The 26,160-nt window shown below is 41.8% G+C and overlaps 2 protein-coding genes across 2 annotated transcripts in view; one reads left to right on the top strand and one right to left on the bottom strand.

Annotated features, from left to right (window-relative positions):
• Positions 1-26,160, top strand: part of xpnpep2 (X-prolyl aminopeptidase (aminopeptidase P) 2, membrane-bound) — an 85,137-nt gene that overhangs the window by 6,972 nt on the left and 52,005 nt on the right. The window lies entirely within an intron of this gene.
• On the bottom strand, positions 757-22,076 carry apln (apelin). The gene is made up of 3 exons (XM_020086108.2): positions 21,438-22,076; positions 8,104-8,276; positions 757-5,108 (listed from the first exon to the last, which is right to left on the bottom strand). The coding sequence occupies exons 1-2, from the start codon at positions 21,502-21,504 to the stop codon at positions 8,110-8,112; spliced, it is 234 nt and encodes a 77-aa protein (XP_019941667.1). The 5' UTR covers positions 21,505-22,076; the 3' UTR covers positions 757-5,108; positions 8,104-8,109.

The raw sequence follows: 26,160 nt of genomic DNA, 5'->3' as shown, positions 1-26,160 counted from the left end.
GTTACTAGGATGTGTTAGTCCCTCCGCCGATTTCAATTGTAGGTTTTACTCTATCATAACAGTTATAATTTGCAATTTAATTTTGTCTGTACTTTTTATAATGATTTTATGAGTTACAATACAAAGCGATGTGAAGTAGCTGAGCTCTATAGGGATTGCAATGTCTGTAAAATGACTGAAGTGTTTTATACAGACATCCATGTTCTCCAGCGAATTAAGCAGTCTGACTTTTCTTCCTGTGCCACCAGTACTTTGACAGTTTTTATTTTTTTGTGAAAAACTTCAGCTCCTTTTTAAGTATTTCCGTTAGGTACAGGTATTCAATGTGCCCAGATGATAAATCCTTATAAATTTGGTGATTATCTGACGTTTCAACTTGCACCATTAGAATTTCAAAGATTTTACTTATCCATTTGAATATCTCCACCTATATATGATTACTTGGCACAGGCCATTATGCAGGTAATGATGGGTTCCAGAGGATAAATCCTAACTATGTTGATGAGCCTCTGACATTTCCTGTAGCACCACCATGAGCTTCACATTTGTGGTTTTGAGAGATAAGTCTCGACAAGTATTTGGTGGACTTACTTGAAACTCAGCTCAGAATCCTAATGATCTATTTAGCACCCTCATCATTTATATGCACTTTGCATTGACTGCTGGTTAGCAGATGACAGTAAACTGAAACGCTAAACCTTTGACAATTATAAACATTAAATGCTCCTTCTTTTTCTAAAGAAATGACATGACACATTGTTTTCTTAAAATAAGATTTTTAATATTACTTATTATCATAAAGATATATTTACACACTTTACAGAAATAGAAAATAAAAACACAAAGCTACGCATGAAAGGAAAAAATAAAATAAGTACTCCAAGAGCTAAAGCTTATCTTTTATAAATTAGAAACCAAAAGTTCAAATATGTACACAGTATTTCAACCATTTCTGATACACTTGTTTTATTTATTTATTTATGTCATTTATTTTTGCCCAGTTCAACATCAAAACAGAGACAGGGACTGTACATTTGGCCTGGTGAGTAATATGAGCACACACCATAAACAGAATATAAGTTTCAGGAGTAATACATTGTCTTAAAAATTGTTTCTGCTTGAGACCTAGTAACACTGTTGCAATGGCGTGCAAGCCTACGGACTGCATCTCTCCTCAGATTGTTCTGAATGTAGCTGATCTTTAACACAGTGATTACATAGATGGAGAATATGTTGCAATCAAGGCAGGAGGGGCCTGTGCTATTCTGGGTGAAGGAAGTCTCATTTTGAGGCTCCAGGATAATGACAGATAGTCATTTCCCACGGGAGATATAATCTAGTTATCCTTTGGATTGCCCAGCCGGTGGAAATGTGTGAATGCATCGGATTGAATATCAGCCACTAGATCCTGCAGACACCCACTCTGAAGGCCAACATGATACAGTTTGATGGGTTTAGAGATTCACAAGGTAAAATCATGGAATGTGTTATGTGCTGACTCTCATACCATTCCCACAATGAATGAAAAGTCTGGTTGGGTTTCATTTTAAAGGAATTGTGTCTGGTAGAGAACTAAGTATACAATGACGAAAGAATAGAAAACATAAAAACCTTGTGTTTTTTTCTGTGACGGTTTTTGTGTTGGTTGTGTCTATAGCTATTGGGAAACAGCTCATTGACTAAGCTAATATTTTAAAACTTTCTGCTAGCTTACTCTGATCTCCACCATTAACACATATCTATCTCTCTGCTCATCCCCACTCCTTACACACTCCCAGCCAAATGCATTTGGACAAAAATAACAAAACACAATGGGGCAAGTTCTCAGCACAAACATTTTTCTACCAGGAAAACATGCTAACAAGTGCATAGGAACATTACTCAGGCCTTGAGATGGTCACAGAGAAGAGGAACTTTAGGGGAAACATTGAGAGGATAGGAATCATTTCTCTTGTGTAAGCCTTGCTGGAAAAGACCATTAAGGGAAAATGGTTTTGCTCCCCGAGCATAATGTATTGGTTTACCATTTCAGTTTGAGCCTGGACATGCTTGTCCTTCCACACCACAAGGCCCATTAACCTGATGTGCAGAGGAGGGTTGTGGGCTATGATATAAAAGAAAAGAATGCCTGAAAGCTTTCACGTGTCAACGACATATTGTGCTGCAGACTACTTTTCTATTTTGTTACATCCACAAAAAATACAGGTTTTCTCACTGTATTCAAAAAGTAAGCTTTGGACAACCAGCTAGACAAAAATCAGACAAAAAATTGTCACAATACACTGGAAAACTATTCCATACCAAGAGACTCTTGTTTTCAGGGTGTATTTGTCCAGCAGCATAATGGAATTGCAAAAGTGCAGCCTTGCGAAACCCATACAGAAAATCTCGGAGCAAAGCCACGTCTATTTGTTGGGACTTATTGACACTGGAGGCTTTGGATCAGTGGGATATTTGGCTTTTGATTTTTGGATTCAACTGACCAAGATTCAAAAGGGTACTTTACATAAACATTGGTTTGCTCTTGTCTCTGAAAGGGCAGCATGGCTGGTGCAGATGGTGAGGATACATTCATGAAGAACAGTGCGGATACAGACGTTGCTCGGCTCTGTAACAAAAACTTCAGAGATGGGGGAATATTGTTTAAAACCCCTTGTCATAACCTCATCTACTTCCAGCATCCCAACTCCTGCGGCTTTGAACTTTCATCCTCAGCTCATATCTTCCCACTATCTTCCCCAATAATACATGAGACATCATGAGCAAAGCTGTCTCACTCCCAAGGAGCATTAATGAAATCTACATCTCTGTCTAAGCGGGTTTGAAAAAAAATGATAGAACTGAAATAATTTCGCTTCACAGTGCCCTAGGACTTAATACATTTTTAATCAAGGTGTGCTTGGTTGGGTGGATGTGATTTTAGATGCTCTCTTAATAAAAGCTTCTCATGCTGGGCCTGAGAAGACTCTGCATTTTATTATAATATTTGCATGAGACATGGTGAGAGGGAAAGGTACTGGAAATCTAGATTTACCTGCCAGTTGCTTATTTGGTCATAGTGGGGTGTTTGCTGATTGAATTGCAGCAGATTGAAATGAGAGTTTACCTCAAAAAAAATGAGGAAGTTGCTTCTCACACCTAATACACAACGCTTGCAAGGTGGCTGCTCTACTCGTTACTCTCCTAATATGTTACATGGTTACACACTGAATCATTCGGGGTTTGGGGATTGGAAAGGGGGAAGGGCGTGGTTTCAGTCTAAGCCAATTTAACAATGAGCTCAGACTAAGTGGCCCCGGCCAGCCTTGGGGAGATCCATCTGAGAAAGATTAACTCTAGGATTTAATGAGCGTAATGATCAAAGCCACGACCACCTGTGCTGTGGTAGGGCGCACTAGAAAAGGCAACTGTACCCAACAAAATGTAGGGAACAGATCAGGATGAGAAAAGACTGAATCTGGCTACATGGCTATATCGGTGAATACATACAGGGAGAGTAAAGATAACGTATATGAAAATATGCTCGTATAAGCTTTAATGTACTGTATGTTTGTGTTCTTTATTAAATAAATGCACAAAATAGACTGTGCTATTACAAGCCTCTGTCAGAGCACCCTGAGAAAAAAAGAAATTACTACTTCAACACAGAAATAAACACAAACAGTAATATATTCCAGTATGATGGAAAGGCATAGCATTTAGTCAGTGAAAGATTTCGGTCAAGGGGTCAAACCAGCCTTATGCTGAATATTACAGCAGCTAGAGCACTAGTGTGAGGCTGGTCACTGTGGTATATTAACTGAGCTGAGCTTTGCTTTGAAACTGTTTCCTGTTATTTTGGTCGAATTTAACTTGTCCTCCTATTATCATTATCTCACATTGGATTTCTGTATAGAAGAAATTTAAAATGCATAATGTGTCAGTGTATCAAGACTTCAAAGAAGAGGTAATGTGTTTCTGCCTAACCTTCCATTCCTTTGTTCCTGGCAGCATTGTGGACAAGGTTATTATTTGGCACTTCATTAAAAGGCAAGGCGACCTGTCGGTGGAGCAGACCACTCCTGCCAGTTAACAGTCGTGTAGAGCAGCTGCACAGGGCAGCAGTGTGGTGCGAAGGCTGGGGATTGGGGACAGGATTGGGATTGGGATTTGGGGTCAAAGGACTCATCCAAGGTGCAACATGTTACATTAACCTTGAGCGTGTCAGTAAACCCCCCACCCCCCTCCCCAAGGTGTTAATGAGTTCACAAACACCAAAATAGCTTTGGATTAAAGAATTTCCTAAATTAAGGAATTGTTGTGTCACTTAAATAGATTGTTTTGACAATAGGACTCTCTTTTCAGTCCAACTTTACTTTGCATGTGGATGCACTGTCATTAGGAGGTACAAAGCACCGTTAATAATGATAGTTAAGCGATGATTTCAATGTCGTTCAGATGTGACTCGCTTGCTCTTCCATTTTAAACACAAAAACGTCGGAATTTCCTTTACGCAGCATACATCCAGAGTATCATAAGTGAACTTAATATTTGCTTTTGTCAACTATTATAACTGCCCTTCTGCATGATCAGCACCGTCTCTCACAAGTAAAGCTGTTAAGTAGCTACACAGCAAATAAATCAGTGGCTGCTGTAACCTTGAATCTGAGAGATGGGAATACCACACCATGGAGAAGTGACAGATGCTTTAAGACTCAGATTGTTATGACTGGGCTCCCCCTCTACCACATATCATGCAAAGTGTGTGAGACACTCAGGGAGATCGCTATTGATTGGGCTCTATTAAGCAAATGATAGGAAAAAAAACACTTGGGAGAAGACAGAGATAGATAAGTAGCGAGGGAGTAAAAGAAAGAGAGACAGAGAAATAGAGTCTGATAGCTCGGGCTCAATACCCCCCACCCCCCTTCCCTGCTCCCAATTCCTCCTCGAGCTGAGGGTGAGCGGCTTGTCCTGATTTTTTGTGGACAGAGTTGCTTGAAGAACCAGCAGGTGCTATGGACATCACTCTTCAGGCTGGGCAAGCATCGGCCCTTTGTTGCAAGGCCCCCCAAGGCAAAGGAAGAGCATAGAAATCAGAACCTGGGGGAGGGCGCTCAAAGCAGTGCCTGCAAGACAGAAAATAACAGAAAAAGTCAGATCAATGTGCATTTTTTGTTTCCTAAAAATCATTCAATGTGCCATGCAGACATTTCAATTTCCTCCCCAATAATGACACCCCACAGGGAGTTATTTATTGTTACTGTGTAAAAACTAGAAGAAAAGGTTATCTGTAACATGTTCCGACCAGATTTCACAGTCTGTGATAGAAAAGTTCAGCAGGGAGTAAGAAAAACAACTGTATGTCTCGCTTTAGAACACAAGCCCAACATTATACTACACTAGGGGCACTGGATCACTCCCTAACAATGAGGAAATCTTTTATCTTCCCTTGCCCTATATCTTCTCTAGTCCCAAGATTTCAGATGCTGTAAGCTTTGTTGCAAGACAACAAGGTTCAGTCGAGAATAAGAACCTGCTTTTGTTTCATGACGGCATATTTCTATGGTCATGTAATGCCTCAAGCAGTGATCTACAGTATATCTAATCTCTACTGAGTTGTATTGTTGTTTGTTTTCGCCCTTACATACTGTGTGGGCCCACAGTATGATCTCAGTGCCTTGAAGTCATACTACATGGCAGATTGAATATACGGGAGGAGTTGCAGATCTGCCCTACATTGTTTTGATGGAAAACTCTTTAGAAGACTCATTCACTGAGATTTTCTCACACTCAGGATCTCAGTGTGTTTTTATGAATGCCTGTGGCTTTAAATCTGTAATATCCTGTCTTCTTTTACTGTCACTGGCATGGCTTAGTTCCAAGAGCTGTAATAGTATATTTAGATCTAAGTCTACTCATATGCTCAAGGAGGATGACCCGGGTGGCCATCTTTCTTATTAGCATCACTCACATCTGGAATGTGTAATGTTGAAAAGTCAACTTTTGCCTCAGGTGTCTTTGACAATAAAAGATTATTTGTTTTTGACACTAAAATAGGGAAATATTGCTAAATAGGGTATGGCTATAGGATGGGCCATGTCCAGTCAATTATTGCTAAACTGTATTTAATAACAGTTAAGTTTGGGCCAATAGTAACATATTATGTCATCTGACTGCATGGACTGCTGGACTTCTCTATTGAACTCTAGCTTTGATCAAACAAAAAGCATGTCCAGGTTTTTTTCTCATCAACCCAAATAGAAGAAGAAACAGGACACATGAGGATGAACAGAGCCTTTCAAACTTAAGTGTTAGAGGAGTGGCTTGTTGGGTGGAGATATTTGTTCTCGTGAAGTCTTGAATCATCCAGTAAGACGGTGAACAAACATTATCTGAACTTAATTATTTACTATGTGAAGGTTGGTAACGTTACTAAATTTCACTTTAATGCGTCTGATGGACAGCCTGATTCTGACTCCAGTCTGGTTGGGTCTAGCAGGGCATGCAGAAATCCTTGAACGAGGTCAACTATCCAAGGAGCTGCATTCAGAAGCGAACAACAAAAGGAAATCTTCAGTGTGTTGTGGTTTAAGTGGTGTTTGCAGAGAGCATTGTGACTCAGTGAGCTGTTCACTTTTACAGAGCTTCACAACTTCCTGAAGGTCCCTGTATTGTGTGGCCTGCACTCTGGCACCAAACACAAGATTCTGACTACTCAACTCGAAAGCGTTCTCACATTTTATAGGCAGATGAGGATAAAGGACGAGGACCACTGTTGTCCTTCAAGCACACACTGACCTTACTTTTAGTTTTCAGCCTGGTTGTGAGTCTCTAGGGCCTGTAATAGAAACTGGAGTGCGTTCATAAGAAGTCTGACCTTGTCAAAAAAAAACCACAATAATGATCCATAATTTGCCATGGATTGTAAAACTTCCCTGGCTGTTTTAGAAAATAGAACTTCCAAACGTTTATGGCTTTGATCCTATTTCCTGAAAACTGATTAACCATGTCGAGACACTCTCTGGCTGCAGCCTCCTCTCACTATGGCGTTCATTTATGGCAGACCTTTGCAGGTCAGCTTTGTATAGTTGACACCTCCTGCAGGGATATTGTGTTTTTTCAAGTTTCCATGTCTCTCATGGTGTCTGGGAGAGACATGTGAATGAATCCTCTGCTTCCTAATGCATTTACATATTTTAACTACTGTTGCCCTCTATACACAGAGACCTAAGCTAGTACAAAGAAAGATTTAGTCTGTATCATATTGGTTAATTAGTTGTAAAGCTTGATTTGTTTTTTAAAGAAATACAGAGAGTTTGTTTTGGTTGAGATAAGAAAATCAAGCCATGAAATGGTGATAAGTATAATATTATCTCTGAATTTGGATTAAAGAGTTTAAACATAAAACCTTGTTTCCCTTGACAGCATGTAAAACATTCCTGAGAGGGAAAGCATTACACCAACTCTAAAGTACTATCTTTGAAAAAAGGGGTTTAATCGACTTGATCAGAGGTATAGAAAAGATTAAAGCTTGTATATTTGATTCAAAGGTTATTTAAGTATAATTTTTCCCCTATGAGGAAATAAATGATGTAGGCTCAAATACAGTCTCTATCGTACTACGAAGGCATGAAAGCTGGTAGACCAAAGTCCAATAATCTGTTAATACATGTATTTTTTTCAGTGCCAACAATAAGATGCTTGTGTTGGAATTGAATCTGGATGGGATGATCATTAACAGAGTTTGCAGTGTTCCTGTAAGAGTTTAGGTTTCCCATTCGTCATCAGAAACATCCAAATGGATTCTGCCAACAAAGTATTTTAGGACTCAACATCACAGTCCTTTTAGAAATTCCTCTAGGAAGCCATTTCCTCACTAGTCAGCAGTTATGATTTAATATATCGAGAAGTGCTTTTGCTCATTATTCTCTTGAGGAAGTGTAACTCTGACTTGACAGAATGTTGGACAGAAAGTTGGCTATGGGCAAATACAGCACAGCGAGGCATGTTAAAATCGCAGGTGGGTATAGAGCCTTTTAGTGTGTGACACTGACCATTTTGTGGGTTTTGACAAACAAAACCTAATGAGTGTCTTTGCACTCCTGACTGCTTTAAACTCACCTTGCTCTAGAATGGCATGGGCCCCTTGTGGGAAAGACGGGGCCGTGGGCGTCTCCTCTTCCAGCCGGCTGGTCTGTGGGTCTGACCACCCCTTGCAGGGCTTTGTTGGACCATTTTTCTCACTGTAGAGGCCTCTTCCAGCTCTCTGCCATGCTCCACGGAGGCCATGGGACCTAGAAGACAAACAAAGACCAATTAGATCCCCTAAAATGTCCTAATATTTCAGTTTCCTCTCACCCAAAGTATCTCATTTGACCTGATTATGAGCCAAGCCTATTCATACTTAAGAAAAACATCTAGCAAGATCCAAAGAGTTATCAAAGTGGTAATAGATGAGGAAACAAGAGACATGTATACATAAGCGTTTATGTCATTGTGTGTGTGTGTGTGTGGGCCTCTTCAAGCCCACCCAGAGTTGTAGTTCATCAAGTTGGCGTGGTGGAACAAGGGCAAAGCAGATAGACACAGCTCTGGCCAAAGTGGGAAACCAAAACCCTTGTGTCTCATGTCTCTCTCACTCTCCCTCAAGATTACAAACACCACGAAGCAATAGACCTTGTGGAGGTGCATCCTGTTGCAGCATTTGATCCAAGATTAGAGATGCGTTTGTGTCTCTCAGAGAATGTGTGACTTCTTAGGTGTGTGTGTGTTTCAGAGTGATCCCAGATGTTCTCAGTCTTCTCCCAATAAGTGTGGCCTGATCCCCTTAAGCCCCTCTTTTCTAAATTCTCAGGTCCACCTCAAGTGTCTCTGTGACCTTTCAACATCACAAACTGAAAGACCTCCTCTTGACTTGGAATATAACATTTTGCAGCAGATCTTTACTAGTAATGGGATATTTCATGCAGTTGATCTTTCACACTACACCCTGATCTCTAGTCCAATAAAATTTGAGTGTAAGCAGAACACAACTTTTTATTAGGGCTCATCGAAGTGGTTGAATCCCAGTGACTACATACTACATAAGTGATACATTTTTCAAATGAATAACCCATAACTCATAAAAATTACTGATTTGGATCTTTAGATGTAAGTGACTTCTGTAATGCTTAGATGGAACACAAGAAATGGATTAGAAATAGAGGCAGAGAGTGTCTAAACCAAGAAACCCCTAAAGACATCTTCAACAGGGATATTTTCCAAACTTAAGAAAACTATGCCCAGAACAGAAGATGTTATACAGCTGATTCAACAGGTTGAGTACCTTAACATTATTGGTGAAATTCATTGAGACCCACTCTGCACTTTTATAACTCTTCACATCTTTCTGCATTTCTAACAGATTCTTCATCTCAAAGTGCCACTTTTTCTCAAAAGAAACTACAAATCCCCAGTGGGTATTTCCCATCAAAAACCTGATTGACATCACATGGGGTCATGACATTCCTGTCTCCTCTCCTCAGAGACACTGGCACCATTTTTAGAATTCCCAGGAGCAAGACCTTCCTGGGTTTACGAGAGCTTGGGTGAGGACACAGCTTAAGATAATTCAGCCAGTCGACTGCAGAGGTTTGCAAAGGAAGCAAGTATATTGAGGACAGCAGTTGAGCAGCTTATAAAGGCCAGGGTAATGTTAAGTTTCCTGGTTCCCGAAGATTCTCTTCATCAGTTAGTGTATTTAGGTGTGCAGAGTGGTGATTACAGGCTGTTATACAGAAAAGGCACAGCCATGACCCTGAATCTTTCTTTGGCATTCAAAACACTCAAGCTTGTCTATTAGCCTGAATCAGTTTGTCTGAATAGAGGGGCTGCTTTCCTCAATGGCAGAAATCAAAACACCATTAGAGGGTAGGCAGCCTTTCTTAATTACCGACCAGCTATAGTATATTGAACATTTTTAAAAGAACAACAAAGAAGAAAAGCGAGGTATTTTTCTAGCCGTCAGGTTTAAACAATGGTTAACTGCATGACTGAGCAAAACAGCTTGTTTAATGTTTTCAGTGGATATACCTGGACGCCAGACATCTCAAATTCCGTTTTCACACTAATCTTCTTCCGTGATCACATAACACATTACATTTCTGGTTGAACAGTTGGCTAATTCATTTACAGCAGGGAAAGTCTCTGTTGCATATTTCCGCATCTAAAGCCCATCTTTGGCCCTAGCCGTGCTAATCTGCACATTATCCATTTGTTATTGTTCCAGATACACGGCAAATGAGGGACATTCGCACATACTGAAGGCATTCAACTAATTTCTTTCGAAGTCTGATGGTTGAATGTTAATGCCCTCTGTGTTTGAGTAGATTTTGAGGCCAACTCAAGTATTAAGATGGGGGTTCAGTCTTTGCTATTAAAGGTATCAGTAGCATAAACCGTATATAAAGATGGAAGACATGACAGCTCCCCAAATGTGAGGCAAAATCATTCAGTCTCATTCACCTCCTGGTGGCTGGCTGCAGTGTAGTGGATGGGGCATGGGCCAAAATAATAAGTAAATGATAAATTTATTTTTCCCAAATAGGCTTTCTGGTATTCAGTAAGTGTGATTTTAATAATCAGTTTGATCCTATAAAATGGGCTGAAACTTCATGATTGACAGCTTTGTTGTCACCTGATTGGTCAGGCGTGTGTATCGGGCTGAGATGGATACTATGGCTCCTCTTTTCTGAATAGTGGGCAGAAGATGTTTTTACCATGTTTATATACAGTCTATGGTCAAAACAAACTATTTTGAACAACATTTCGTCCAAACACATTTGCTTGTCGCTGTTACCATTAAAAATGGAGGAGTGAAACACTTAGTTGTACAAATGAATAAGTGCCAGCAGTGACTGGGTGAAAAATGTCAAAAGACTTTTCGATCTTTTCACAAGTATTTTGGTTAAAGTGTACTGACACCTTATTTGTCTCAGTGACACCTGAAGTAACTACAATGCTACACTGAGTCCAACTGCAGCTCAAGTTCGTAACAGGTGCTGCAAACACATGCATTAACTGGAGTCTCACTCAGTTGCGACACACACACTCATACACACCTTCCAATGCAAAATGGTAAAGTAATTGTACCTTGGCTCACACAGCTAGTCTGCCGTTCCTCTAAGGGAGGCTCAGACTGTCATAGCCCAGGTCCATAATGAGACAATTTAGATGTCTCCTGCTATGGCAAGCTGTCAGCCACTGCTCTGCACCGGGGTTTGAAGGGAGTACATCTCCTGATTTTCCTCACAAATCTCAACCCATCCAATCTGGCTACTGGATAGAAAAGTGTAATGAAAGCTGCTAAAAATAAACCCAGCCCCAGTGATAACACCGACTCTATAGATTAACTCTTGCAGTCTGTAGGGACAGCATCTTACTGTGACAGATATGACACACAGCAACAGATATGTTTGAATCTTTACCTGTCTATAGTGGAATACATATAGATTGAATGTTGCAGCATCTGTTGCATCTGGATAAGACCTTTTGATTGTTTCCATGGCAGGTTTATTATTGGATAATGCATGTTTCTTTTCCAAAAACAAAGATATCGCAGCCATCTTAATGCTCTGAAATTGAATCCAGTCTTTGTAGTATCCCATTTGATCTTTTCCCATGAGGGATTACCGTGTTGACGTTCAGCTGGTAAAACAGTAAAATAGGAGGATAACATATGTCTCACAGCAACAAGCATCTTATCTATACTCTTGATGACCTTGGTTTTGCCCTCTCTCCACCAAATCTCAACACTTCTGCCCCCACTTGGTAATTCCCTAATTAAATTTTAATAAAGGTGGAATTTCAGGAATGCCTGGTTATTGCTGTTACTGCTGCTTGCGTCACTGCCGCCTCCTTAAGGAGAAGGGTATAGAGGAGATGTAGAGATGGTAAGGCAGAGAAGAGAGAATAGTTGGGAGTGTCACAAACTGGACAGTCTCCAAACTAATGATGAATAGCTGGTCGGCTCCTCACTAATTCCTTGCCCCAGTTTCATCACTGCCTCTTAAGGTGATATTTGTTATGTTGTCTTTTTCAAATGGCTGGCTCTCAGTCTTATAATGGCCCAGCAGAAAGTGGAAACCGACAGCTTATCCCTGTCGATTCTGCAGCAGTCCATCAGTGGCGCCTGGAGAGATTTACGTCTTCCAGCACTTGTCCATCCAGTCAGTGAAGAGAAATGGCTGTCCTCTGGTTTAATGCCAAGTTCATCAGCTGCCCTCACGGCTGGCAAGAGCTGTACATCACAGTACTGTGGATGCAGGAAAACAGGCAGCATGGCCAATGGGCCAGAGCCGATTATTAATAGTTGTAAAGCTGATTTGTGTGTATCGACTGCCAAAAAGACCACATAACAAATGTCTGCACTTGTAAATGCAGCAACAGCATAATGGTTTTTGTGTCACTACGACATAAGAGATTAAACTGTATTGGCCTCTGAGACTAACTACAGCAACAAGTACACAAAGAGCTGTGATTATAATTTGGAAACTGTTGCATGAAATGTAAACATGCACAATCAAGCGTGGCCACCAAAATTTAATCCTCGCTGTGTTTAATTTTCTCTGTGTCACTCCAAATTGATTTACTGTCCTTGAATCATATCTGTTTGTTTACTCGTTGTGCTCATCACTCACAGTCACACTGATTATGAATCAATTGTGTGCAATCTCATTGATCTATTTTCACAGTTGGCTGAGCTTCTCAAGAACATTTCATCTCTCCTTTGTGTTTTTTTACTGTCCCTACATCACTTGTCTGACACCTCTGTGCCATAAATCGTGCTTGGTCCAGTTTGTACAGATGTATCTTGATGTTAAACAAACAGCTGGGAGAATGGGAATGGGTGGATACTGGACTAGGAGGAGAAAGGTTAACCCCATGAGGACAAAGAAATGACCACAGTGTGATTCTATAGTGATGTTCCCATGATACGTTAACGTTGATAATTTCTCAACTTTCCATTTAGCACCATGGCAAAATATTAGTTAACAAAATACCTGCTTGACCAATGGTCTTCTCATCAGCTTCACCTTAACTTTTCTTTTGTGTCAATAAGCAAATGTTGGCACTAGACTTAGATAGTGGTCATGGTAAACCTAACATCAGCATGTTAGTATATGATCAAAGCAGCACTGTGCCAAACTACAGCTTCATAGAGCCACTATGGCTCTTACTATTGTTTCTATCTAAATTTAGGTTCCCTCCCTGTTAGCACTATGATTGGACTAAATTGTAGACCCATTTAAAGCTCTTGCCCTCCTTTCATAATCACACATCATATTAACATGTCATAACCATAATTAATAAGATAGCATCACTTAACATATTCTAATGTAAGGATGAATTTACTTTCTATTGCATAAATAAACCAGTGACCACTGTTATTGTATTTTACCGTCACAGTAATATAAAGCTTTATTTTCTGTCTGCATTTTATGGGAGGTATAGTTGCAGCTTATTGAGTGTGTGTGTAATACTTAAGGGCAACAGAACAATATTTGTGTAAGTGGGAGAGAGGAAGAATAAATACCCTGGTGTGTGTAGCCATGGTTATTACCATGACATTGGAGGAGAAGAGCAGGCTTGCTGTCTCCATTGGGTGCCTCCCTCCCTTCATTCACTAAAAGGAGAGGAGTAGCTTTAGCTAATGAATCCCTCTATAGCATGCTATTACCACAGACATGCTAACCCACGCAGCCAGACAGACATGTCATAAGCAGAGATGCTTCCCACTGCATAAGCACATTAGGGGATCAGGATTATTTAGCCAAGGATGAGATGTGTTAATTGTGCCATTTACAAGCCAAACATTCTTTTAACTTAGATTAAGTCCCAGCACTGCAACAGCATCGCACTGGGGATTTGCTTGCTTCCTGATAGCCTCCCCACACATTCATCCTGCACATATGGAATGATGCCTAACCGAGAAGGCCGTCCTCTGTTTTGTTTAGCTTTCACAATTCATCACTTAGTGTCAGAAATGCTGCTTATCGCATGCCTACCAGTAAGTCTGGGCCTTGGCAGAAACTGGTACCGATTTGCTTGCCGACTTTCAGACCTCGTTACCATGGCAGCCACCATGAAAGGCGCTCAGTTTGGAGCAAAAAGAATGACATTGTCAGCTGAAAGCAGCAAGGTTCTCAATTAAAAATAATCTGCTGAGTCCATGATCAGCCCTCTGTGTCCCTGATGTTTTTGACATCCTCCGTGTGCCACCGCACTCTGACTCTGAGTGTTCCTCTCAGGGAGGGTTTGTTGTGGTCATGAGCACTTTCTTTTATTTTTGCCAGGGACTGTTTGATATGCAGCATTGTTGTGCTGTGATAATGCTAGGCTTGTGGCTGGGCTAAAGGCTGGCTTTGTCTAAAGTCCACTGAGGAAACCAAAGTGCATGAAAAGTTGCTCCTAATACTGTAGCTTTTATACTTAACCCCTTGTCCCCCTGCTCCGACGTTAACCCCCCACTCTCACTGAAGGTTGGGGACAAATTAAAAACAAACTGTGCAGCCCCTGTAGTTTCTGGCTTTCTGCAGATGTCCCTTTGAGTTAGTCAGCCGCCTGTGAAGTATGGTGCTATATATGCCCCTGAATTACTGAGTGTATGAAATGATGAGGTGTGAGACTGCGTACTCTGCTATGATCAGAGCGCTGTGAGTTCAAAGGGCCGCCAGCAGCATTGAGCCAGCTAATGAAGCCACTGACTCTCCTAGCCACTTGACTGCCTGTTGGTTTATTCACAATCCCACTCCAGCTGAAGGGGTGAATTTGTGGCTATAAGGTTACTGCAGGTTGGAGCCAACTGAATACGAGTAGTCAAGGGGATATTTCTTTTCTCAACTTTCCTTTGAGGGCAGGAGAAGGAGAGATGATGCTGCTGCTGCTGCTGCTGCTGTTTCCGTCAGCAGCAGGCTAAATCTATGCGCATGGCAGGTACAGTAGGTAGGTAAGGCTACCAACCGTTGCCCTAATCTCCAGAGATTGCATGTCAAGGGCAAAGGGATCCTCCAACCATCCGTTTCCATGGGCACGCTAATCAGATGTGAAACACAGCCCCTCCCTCTCCTGTGTCATCACTCTCCCCCATGCTGTGAACCTGCGTTCTTTCTCCCATTTGTGGGAGACAGAGAGAAACAGAAAGAGGCAGAGAAACATCACAGCGTCACTGCAGCTTTTAATGCCCAAGGGGACAATCGCCTCTCCCCACAGTACATACAGCATTATTAAAGGAAAATAGCAGCAACATTGCATCAGACTGTGTGACCTCTCAACCAGACCAAAGAATACAAAACAATGGATGAGATTTAGATGAGATGTAGACATTAAAACACATTATATGAACTATATAAAAATATATTGCTGATACAGGATATACTGATACTATAAGCATATGGTGTACACAAAGAAGCCCTTCTGGTTAAAGGCTATGCAGTGAAACTTAATAAGCAATGTCGTCACACCTATTTAGTGAAGAAATACAAATCGTAAATATTTTTACTGACGGGTTCAGCTGCACAGAGCTGCAGGTGAGCTGAAGTTCACTGTTTATTGGCCCACTACACCCTCCCCTATTTTCATTGGTTGCTTGGATAAACTGTTTACCTGATGTGGATGCATGTTTATGAATTCCATATATTGTGTTCCTCTTCTACTTTTTCCAACGTGTTCGTACATGCTCTGGGGCCCCTGAGTGCAGGGCAGCCTCGGTGAATGAGACAGAGGGGGGGACACAGCGAGGGGCCCTGTGCTGATGTAAGGGATATCGATGCTATTAGTCAGTGGCAGATCATTAGATTGATCGATGCTCAAGTGTAGATTTGTATGTGTGAAATAGTCTCCCAGGGAAACAACATTTGTGATCAAAGACACAACAACTGTGATGAATAATGCATGATTTCAAAAATGAGTGATTTCTTGTGTTGCCACAGAAGGGATCTAGTTGTGTGGAGGACAGAAGAGATCATACGATTTCCATTTTCAAGCATGTAATTTAAGGCACAAACATAAGGTACATGGCAGTTTGAAACCTCATGAGATGCTCCACCACATCCTATAATGCACTGAGAATAGAAGAGACACGTGCATCCTGTTGCCTGAGGCTTGGAGTTTAGGCTGATCCCAATGGGGGTGTCACTAAATGAATCCAAAATCTACTAAGTCCCTTTACACCATCCACAGCCCCAATCCATACTGTCATCTTTACAGCACTGAAATCCCTTGTCTGGGTAGATCTGCCTAACAACAGCCAGCTGTGTAGCACTTTTTTCAGCTATGTCTGGAATCTCACGGATCCATTATTTCACCTATAGAGGTTTGACGTTAATGGCGACAATCCCCTAAACCATATTTATTTGATTCTCCAAAGTAATTCACTTCTACTCCTACATGCGCTGTTAGCTGCTGAAGTATGAATTTTTACCACAAATGACATCTCTAAAGCAATATACAGAAGCCATATTTTTCCAATCTGCTTTCCTACAAATTGAGCACGAAAGTAATTAAAGCACCTGCATTCCTAAAGAGCGAAATATTTATTCTGCGGTCTGGCAGCCCGTTAGTAAAAATGTCCACTTAGATCTTAATCAGGAATCTGATCTGCTGGGACAACTGCTGTAAATGTAACACTTAATGTTCAAAAAGAGTGTCATAAATCACTTAAATATTGGATACTGTTGGAAAATGGAGCAGTTTTAAAAAAAAACTATCTGGCTTCAATTAAGTTGTTAGGGACGCCCTGGGCTTGAGGATAGGGTCTGGTGCTCACAAGCTCTGGCTTATAAAGGACCCCCCTACAAACCCCCACTACCTCCAGGTTGTGCCCTCAAAACTTAAAGGGGGATCAGGACTGCAAAAGACGTGTAAATAAGGAATCAGAGTGCAGCTAGAATTTAATTTACAAGTAATTTAGCATACTTAGCAGAATGGACTTCCCTCCTTGAGGCAAAGAAGTGTCATTATTCCACATATGAAATCTGTAAAGCCCAACCAGATCACCAGCTGTGAGTTTTTAGATGTAGCTGTGACTTCCTCCACTATATGGAAAGCTTACACAACCCCATAGCTTCAAGAATGCATCTCTTCCTTTGCACCCTTTTATTTTTCTCTCCCATGGCCCACCGTTAACTCCCCCTCTACTTTTTCTTCCCTTCACTGACTTCACTCTCAAGGGAAGATCTAAGTGAGTATATTTATTCATTCAAAGGGTTTTGAATTATATTACAGCAACCCGGCAGTCACATATGCCAAAGTCTTCAACATCTGAACTCTCCAGGGAGCATCAGCCCAAAGGTTAGCCTTATATCCCTACCAAATGAGTTATGATTTTTCACTAAATCTCTTCCTCAACTCCTGCCCTCTCCAGAGCAATTGTTAGTGCCATTCACAAAGCTCACTTTAGGTGATATTATACAGATGTGAAGTGGTTTATCACAGGAAAACCTTCTCATTGAAACCGTAAAACTACACTGAGCTGCTTATTGATCTATAACACTGACCACAATGCTAATTTAATGCTGCAGTTGCACGTCATGATCAGAAAGAACTGGAGAACCTCTAATATGGTTATATTCACTGCCAACATTGAACTCACAACATTTAAATATCCTAAGTTTATTTTTGTGTTTTGGATTTGTAGTTGTTCATTAACAAGTAAGAAACAGTGATTAATGCTAACTTAAGCCAATTTGCTTTGGATTGTTGATGCTACAGTTTGCAGTTCCTTTCACCAAGTATGGTATAGCAATGCTATCAGACATTCCCAGTTTAAATCCTCCTCATCTGCTCGTTCTTACATTAAATGACATGAATATGGCTCAATACATTCACAAATATGAGAAGGTTTGCTACCACAGTATAAATAGCAAGGGGAATCTCTGACAGCTGACAAATGTATATCATTCATGTTATTTACTTTCAAACACCCGCCCCTTAACCAAACTGACATGGATCTGTGATGTGTGGATTATAATAACAGTGCTACTATTTAAGTCCACAGAGGATAAACAAGAGACAAATCAACAAGAGGATAAATCACTTTTCACACACTCCCCAAACTCATGGATTGTGAAGAGTGTGTTTGTGTGTGTGTGTGTGTGTGTGTGTGTGTGTGTACATGTCCTTCTATGTTTGTGTGGACAGAGAACAGTTCAATACATTGCCATGAGGACATTTTGATCAGTTCCCACAGTTTAGATTTGGGTTTACATTTGGGTTATTTATCCTCCTTATGTTAGTCCTTGCAACTATAGTAAGACGTGTGTGTGTTGCAGCAGACAAACTGCACTGATGCTGCAGGCTGCTGGCTCTATTTTCTTGTAATGCTGCATCAAGAGGAAATCCAGGTTCTTCATGAAATGGATTTCATCTGACCCTGTGTGTGTGTTTGTGTGTGTGTGACATAAAACCAGCCGGTGTGCACAAGCTCCTGTGCCTCAAAAAAGGCTCTGTGATTCTCCATAATCCTCTAATAACCTTTCCACTGCTTCCCCTTTGACACAACTGTTTGCCCACTGTTATTATGTTATGCCTGGACATCTGGAAGAGTTTAGCTGCTTTTTGTTCTCTCCATGGCCACCATAATCATGTCCACAGGCACAAACACCTTCTTTACATTAGAAATACCTTAGCTTATGATTTAAAGTTTCCTGATTATGGTTGGTTTGTAGCCTTAATAATTGCTGACTAAATAATTAGACCTACCAAAGCATGCATTGTATGACTGTAAGTGCCTTAATGAGTGGCTGCATGTACTGTAGCCCACCTCTTTCTGGCTGTACTTTGACCCGTAACACTAGGTTGAGCAGCTGAGTTAGGTGGGCTGCAGAACAGCATGTATGCATGCTGGTGCCACAGAGCAGCCAGCCCCAACAATACATCAAAGTTTAATATGGAATAATAGCACTGCTGACAGCTCTCATAAAATCACCCCCTTCCCAAGCAGACGATTTCTCTGCCAGATAATGGCTCTGATCCGGGCCTCGTGCCCTGCAGTCAGAACTGCCTCACCTGTTCGACCCAGGCTCTAACAATTACACCCTCTGTGTATGTGTGCGAGTGGGCAAGTGCATGTCTGAGCCAGCTGCTATTGTTTTTATCCAGAGCATCCCTGGGTGAGGACTGACAGGGTGTTTCCATGGCGGAGGAAAAGGAAGCTTTGATATCGTCTAAGAGGCCATTAAAGACATGAGGATGTTTTGAGAATAAGGACTGTTATACCAGTCTTAAGAGTCACACAGGGAGGAAGAGTGATCGGCCCTGGGATGAATTATGAATACCACATGTCTAAAGCTGGAGCCCACTCCTGAGCCAGAGTGCTTCTCAAGGATAGGTAATTGAAGTGCACTGCTTAAGGATGCTAATATTACATTGAAAAGGCCACAGCAGCTCTTTTAGTTCACTGAATAAATATTGTAAGTAACATTAGGTTTTTGAGATGCTTTGCCTGTTGCACTAAAGGAGTACTTGTGCATATACGTCCGTGAATACAAGACACACCCTTATGTAAAATTCTCCACCCTATATCACTCAGATTCAGGTTTATATTCATTGCTTCCCACAAGTGCACAAACAGACACACATGGTCTCTCTGTCTCACTCTCTGTGTACGTCTCTCTTCTTTCTCAGACTCACATGTACACACACAGATGCCTGAGTGAGGGAGAAAGCCCAATGAACTGGAAAAGCATTTGTCTCAAGATGAAAGGCTTCACACCCACTGCCTACATGCAGAGCCTCTTCCGACACCTTCCCGCGACAGCGCATACTGTAGCAGAGGCTTGTGCTACGCAGACTCTCCAGCTAGCATCCCTCCCCACACCCATCAACGCCGCAACACACTTGCATCCCTTCCTCTCTTTCACTCCCTTTCTCTCTCTTCCTCTCTGTCAATGGAGCTCTGATACTACAGTAGCAGCCAGGGAACAGAGAGGCACATAAGCGGCGTGACTTGAACATCGTTGAGAAGGATAAGCTCCCATGAAAGCCTTAGGCACAGCAGCCTTGTTTTCCCCATTGCTGGTGTAGCACAGTGGGCTCTCAGGCGTGGAACATGCTTAGCCACACGCAGGGCGTGAAAAACGACACTGACCATGATGCTAGATAATTGCTTCCCATTTACTCATGTGCTGAGAGCCTCAGACAAAAATAGCATGTCGCTCTAACAAATGTGCTGGGAAGCATGGGAACTGTGAGTGCTGTGGCCATGGATCGATACAAGCATAAAGTCTACACAGCATCTTAAAACCACACTCCATACAGCACCTAGCAACATAAAGCCTAGACAGAATTTATGCTATACATCTTCCGAGGCCTACATCTTCTAAGATGTAAGCATTTATATGCTACATGCATTCTCTACATTGTCTGAATGTAAAGTCTGCACAGCATCTTCCACATGCACAGTATTTGATATAAACACAGCTTCTGTCTGTCTTCCAAGCCACTGTAGTTGGTGGGTAGGTGATAATCCAAAGAATGGTCCAGACATTTACACAGGCCTAACTGTTGTTTTTTCACACCACAATGTTACCTGCAGAACATCTGCAGACAGCCGAACAGTGTCCAACCTAACCCCCCAGCCCATTTCTCAGAAGTCATTTATTCACCCGATCCACCAGAGAGAATATTCCCTTCCCGCTTGTTCAACTGTCCCAAGTCAATGTTATTGTTTCCAAATATTAAACATTTTTAGATCCACGCTGGAATTAATATCTAGTTCAACAATGGCTCCAGAGATGCAGCAGCACTTTATGGAAATTTACTGTGACAAGGCATTAAGACTGAGCCCTTCCAGAGACGGTCCAAGCATCTGGGATCTGTGCTCCTCTCATCAATGCATTCAACAATTACAGTCCTCATTATCATCACCACAGGAGGTATGCATGCATATATAAGTGCTGTATTGCCCTGCTGCACAATCACAGTCATCTAATAATCATAAAGCACTTGGGTCAGATGGAATACATCAAGCCATAAATTAAACAGATTCACTCCACCTTACAGAACATGTGCCATGCATATTTTACATTTCATAACAGCCACAACACCCATACATCCAGCCAATGTATCACTCAGGCATAGCTCCACACATGAATATCCATCAATAAAAAGCTATCTTTATATTTAATCCCTAAATGTCACAAGCTTACATCAAGGTGAGGTATGGGTTAGTTATCAATCTAAGCATTTAAGTCAACCATAAAAGCCATGGCAGTACAAAAGCAGACAGTATAACCACTGCAGTGCAGTACTGTATACAGCCAGGTGCTGATATTCCTGCCTTTTAGAGCCCACACAAGGCTAACCATGCTGGGTAACTGATCAACTACAGCTGCCTGCACGAGCCCAAGGCAAACACAGAGAGAAATAGAAAGCAAAGGGAGACGACCGGCGACGAGGCTGGCCGCTCCTGTACTCACCAGCAGTAGCAGAACACAGCAGAGACACCAAGAGCACAATCACCAGCGTCAGGATCTTCACATTCATTTCTGCACTCCCCTCTGGCTCTCCGCTAGTCACTCGCTGATATACTGTAGTGGTGTGTGTGTATGTGTGTGTGTGTGTGTGTGTGTATGTGTGTGTGTGTGAGTGAGTGTGTGTGTGTTTGTGTCTGTGTGTGTGTGTGAGAGAGAGTGTGTGTGGATGGGAGGGAGAGAGGGAGAGGGGGAGAGAGAGGAAGAGCAGCTGAGCGAGCAAGAAAGGGAGAGAGAGACTGTTTGCTCCCCTGTGTGTGTGTATGTGAGAAGTGAGTGTGTCAATTTGTGGGTATGTGTGTGCGTGTGTGTGGCATGTGGTGGCTCCCTGACTGTGACTGTGTATTTGTCTAAATGTGTATTTGTATATCAGTGTGTGACAGCGCCACTCTAAGACTGAAGGCACGTCTTTATCTGAGCTCTCCCACGGAGGTGTATGTATGTATGTATGTGTGTGAGAGTGTGCGCGCGCGTGCGTCTCTTCTTTTCTTCTGTCAGAGAAACGACAGCATGAGCCAAGTTCAGTGGAGCTGTGAATGTGCTGGAAGTCAGCTCGCAGGTCTGTCTGTCGGCGTGTGTGTCTGTGTGTGTGTGAGAGTCCTGTTTGCCCTGGATAAGGAGACTAGTTGGTCATGTGGCTTATGTATCATTGACTCTGTTGGGTCACGGAAAAGCCCCACCATCACCCACCCTCTCCACCCCTTTTCCCTCAAACATGCAAATGCACAAGGCAAAGGAAGGAGAGGGAGGAGAGAGGGAGTAGGGAGGTAAAGGGTAGGGGGAGCATGCAGGTTTATGATAATACCCAAACAGATGCTCTTGTTGAAAACTCTTTGAATTGCAAACAGTGCCGCTTGCCAGGAATCCAGGAATCAAAATACCAGCTTATAAGGGGAAGTAGATGAAAGAAGGGAAGGTGTGAGATGAGGTTCATGTTTTCCTGCTTTTGTATCTGCGCCAGCTGTACAGACCTTTCTTCCTCACACTATTCTTTAGCCACAGTGGCGCTGGAAGCCCTGTATCGCTGAAGGTATGGCTTAAATCATTCGCACTGTTTGAAGTAAATGTCTGTGACACTGGGAGTAACTGCAAGAAAAAACTTATCAGACTCTGCCCGATCCCTTCGCTAGCACGATTTGTTCCTTGGCCCCTGAAATCATTTGTTTTATTTTGTTACACAGATTATATCCTCTCCCTGAACAAAAGCTGACAGAAACCCCCCCTAAATAGCCACAAAATAAATCCACTTGTATGTTTCTCATCACTAAACAGGAAATGTTGCATTTCTTGCTGTGAATTGTGAGAACTGTAAGCAGGCATTAGACATACAACAAGTTTTCTTATCGTATTTGGCCATAAAGAAAAATCAAGTTTCTACATCCTCTCATGGAAGAATTGGGAAAGAGCAAACATTTTGTTAGTTTTACACTATTCATGCAAAATACAAACAATTTGCTCCCCACCCTCTTACGACATTCTATACTCTGCCCCAGTGCAAGGAGTCTGCAGATCTGACCCGTCAATTCTAAACACAACAACCAATAAATGAGTGGAAAACTGAAAAGCAGAAATGTAGGCAGTTTTGTGAAATCCTGTTTACAAGGCGTCAGTTCACTTTTGGGTCCATATATCCAAGTCCCCAAAGGGCTTTAGTGACACATGATGGATAGGCCGACTTTGGTCACAACCTCCAAAAACACACCCCCACTAAAGTCTTCCACACAACCCCTTTTTTATGTGTTGTCACTAAACAGTCACTTTAGTGGTGTGGACCTGAGCAGAGGGGCCCCGTGACCCTCGACTCTGCAGCTCCCGCTTCACACAGCCCGGCTATTGTCTCCTTAAGGCTCCAGGTCCCAGAGGGCAACATGTCTGTGCCACCCACTTGAGATCCAACAACAAGAGCACCTTCCATTTTTACATGCAACACTTGAAGCCTCCACTTCATGAGAATCAATCCTCTCACCTCAGGGGTGGCCGAGCCCTGAGGACTAAAGATGCTTATCCAAGCCTGTCCTTTTTTTAGCTGAAAGATAATTCGCCCAAGTGCCTTGAAAAGAATCTGTTCACGGCATTTTCTCAGAGGTGCTCACTGATCACTGACACAAAGCACAAGCAATTGTACATAATGAGAAATAGTGGGGATTATAGTGCCATTACCAGCCCACTTAGTAGTTAGGAGTAATTTAAAATTCAATCTCACCCTACTTTCAGGAATAATTTTAAACCAATGTGGGATGACTGCCTGCAGAGTTACTCTAAATTAACAGTTAATGTGTATGAGCTGGCTATAACCCGAATGTACTGAAACCAGGTGCTAGCCATGATAATTTATGATTGTGCATTTTCTGGTCATTAAAATGTCCCATGGATAAGAATGTGTGAGACATTGTAAAGTTGGCAGTGCAGGCTCAAACATTTGCACTCTCTTAGCTTTAATTGTCTTAGCTTGAAGCAAAGCCTGTAATGAAAATGTAACAGATGGTGTTTCCTCTGAGTGTATCAGTGGACTGGGTGCCATTACGTGACTGTAAGCCAGTGGAGGATTACCTTTTTACATCCAGGGATGTGGTACACAGACCAGGCAGTGATACACAGGCAACAGCAGTCAGAGGCCAGCAATACAGCCACATGTGCCTGAACACAGGAAACACTTGGCTGTTTACAGGAAGAGGTCGATGATGGAATGCTGTGGATGTCTGATTTTGGTCACCAGTGACGACTTTTCAGAGTCGTCACTGGTGGCAGACATTCCTAAGATAAGTGTAACACAGATGATGGAGAAAGAAACTGTGTCTTTGCATTTCCTTTGAGCCACGTTTTCCTCGTCAGGAGTCGTCAACAGGTGGCCTCTCAGCTGTGGTTAAATTACTCAGAAACAATTTGCTATATTATTTACTGTATTCACAATTAATGTGTTTCCTGTTTGTCTTCCGCTCCTATATAAAGCTCCTGATTCTGAGATGCTAATGAAGTGTGCGGATGTTTGTCTGTATTGTTGTTTTGATGATTGAATGAGCGGCAGCAACTCGCTCATGTTGTTGTGATTGTTGTGGAAGGGAGAACTTCACATTGTTGCATCCGCTTCCATTTCCAGAGCATCCATCAGATGCAGCGCACCTTTATTAAAATGGAAAACAAATCAAACCTACATCACGATGAGAGTCAACACAATCAACAGCTTGAGGTCGTGGTTGTTAATCAAGATCAGCAATGGGTGAAGAAAGTGTGACATCTTCATTAGGACCTTTCAAAGGCTGCAGTTTGTTGACGAGAAGAGAAAATGAGCAGTGTTTTTGGTCATCTGAAGCTTGAAACAAACGTGATCCTCCCCTCAGGCGGCCTGTGCTTCATATCATGAAATGTCAAGAATCACAGACTTGGTGGATTAACTTATCTTCCTTTAATCGTGGCATTATCAGCAGCACTGCAAAATTCAACTGAGAAATTTTCTGGGTTTGCCAAACCCCCCTGGATTTCTCTGTCAGTCTGTGGTTTTTATTCTGTTGTATTGCCTCAGAGCAACAACACACACACCCATTTTCTGTAATTTCATACTTGCATGGATAGAGTTCCTAGTAGTCATTAAAGACTGCAGAGAACTGTTGTTGCCCTGAAGTGCATCAGTTAACAATTTCTTACACTGGTTCTGCAAAACACATATTTTTCGTCAACACAATGAATTATTACGTTTCTGTCTTTTTGGGAAGAAATGGCAATTTAAATTCTGTTTATCTCAGAATTTGAGCACCAGCTGGAGTTTATCTCCTTTAATGTTGGACTGACTCTGAACTCAGACATGAACTGAGAATAATCACAAACCCTTGACATCTGAGTGCTGCTGGTCCTGAGAGAAAAGCCATTTACACATCACAAATCACATAAATATAAATTGACTTCTGTCTACCCTTCTGTGACAGATTCATCCTCAGTTGGCTAGTTTTAAATCCAATATAACCTAATAGAAATTATAATATTACTTTTTATGAGGTTCAAAATAGTTTTTACTACTTCTCCCTTTCTGAATTGAACAGACAAATGTTCCCCTTGGATCATGTGCTGTGGTGTTGCGTGACTCTCAGACAGTTGTCTCTATAATCAGTCCAATATGGCTCATCAGTCTTTGGAAAGAAAGTTTCCTTCAGAATTGGAGAAAGATGCATTGTGAGATGACTATTGAGTGTAACCGCCCAGTCATGAAAAGACAACTTTATATCAGGGTAGATCTTTTCACCAACAGTTTTATTAATCATTGTCAGGTAACTTCCATCTTGCACAGAGGGTAGATTTTTATCTTGTGATGTTGCACCTGCAGGATGTGCCTTTAGGTCTCCAAGTCACAAAATATTCTCGTATTTTAATGTTCATTTGTCACTCTGGTTTGCACCAAGTGCACATCAAACTCAAGGAGCATGTACAAAACACGCTTCACACCCTCATAAGCCTGTCAAACTCAGATTCTCCATAGATATTGTACAGCAACAAATACGGGCTGTCTTTTGAATCCATCTCCACTCTACGCTGTTTAATCTGTCATGAAAATCTAGAGGGTTTTTCTCCAGGTGGCAGGTGATACCAGCCCAGCTACTGACATCACCCTCAGAGCTCTTATGTTTGCATTGCGAGTGATGAAGGCTTCTTCACTTCAATACTCTGAAACTTTCCTGAG

This window comes from Paralichthys olivaceus, chromosome 9, assembly GCF_024713975.1.
Source record: "Paralichthys olivaceus isolate ysfri-2021 chromosome 9, ASM2471397v2, whole genome shotgun sequence".
Lineage (NCBI taxonomy): Eukaryota > Metazoa > Chordata > Actinopteri > Pleuronectiformes > Paralichthyidae > Paralichthys > Paralichthys olivaceus.
The sequence above is the reverse complement of the archived record's forward strand: the minus strand, read 5'-3'. Positions and strand labels throughout refer to the sequence as shown.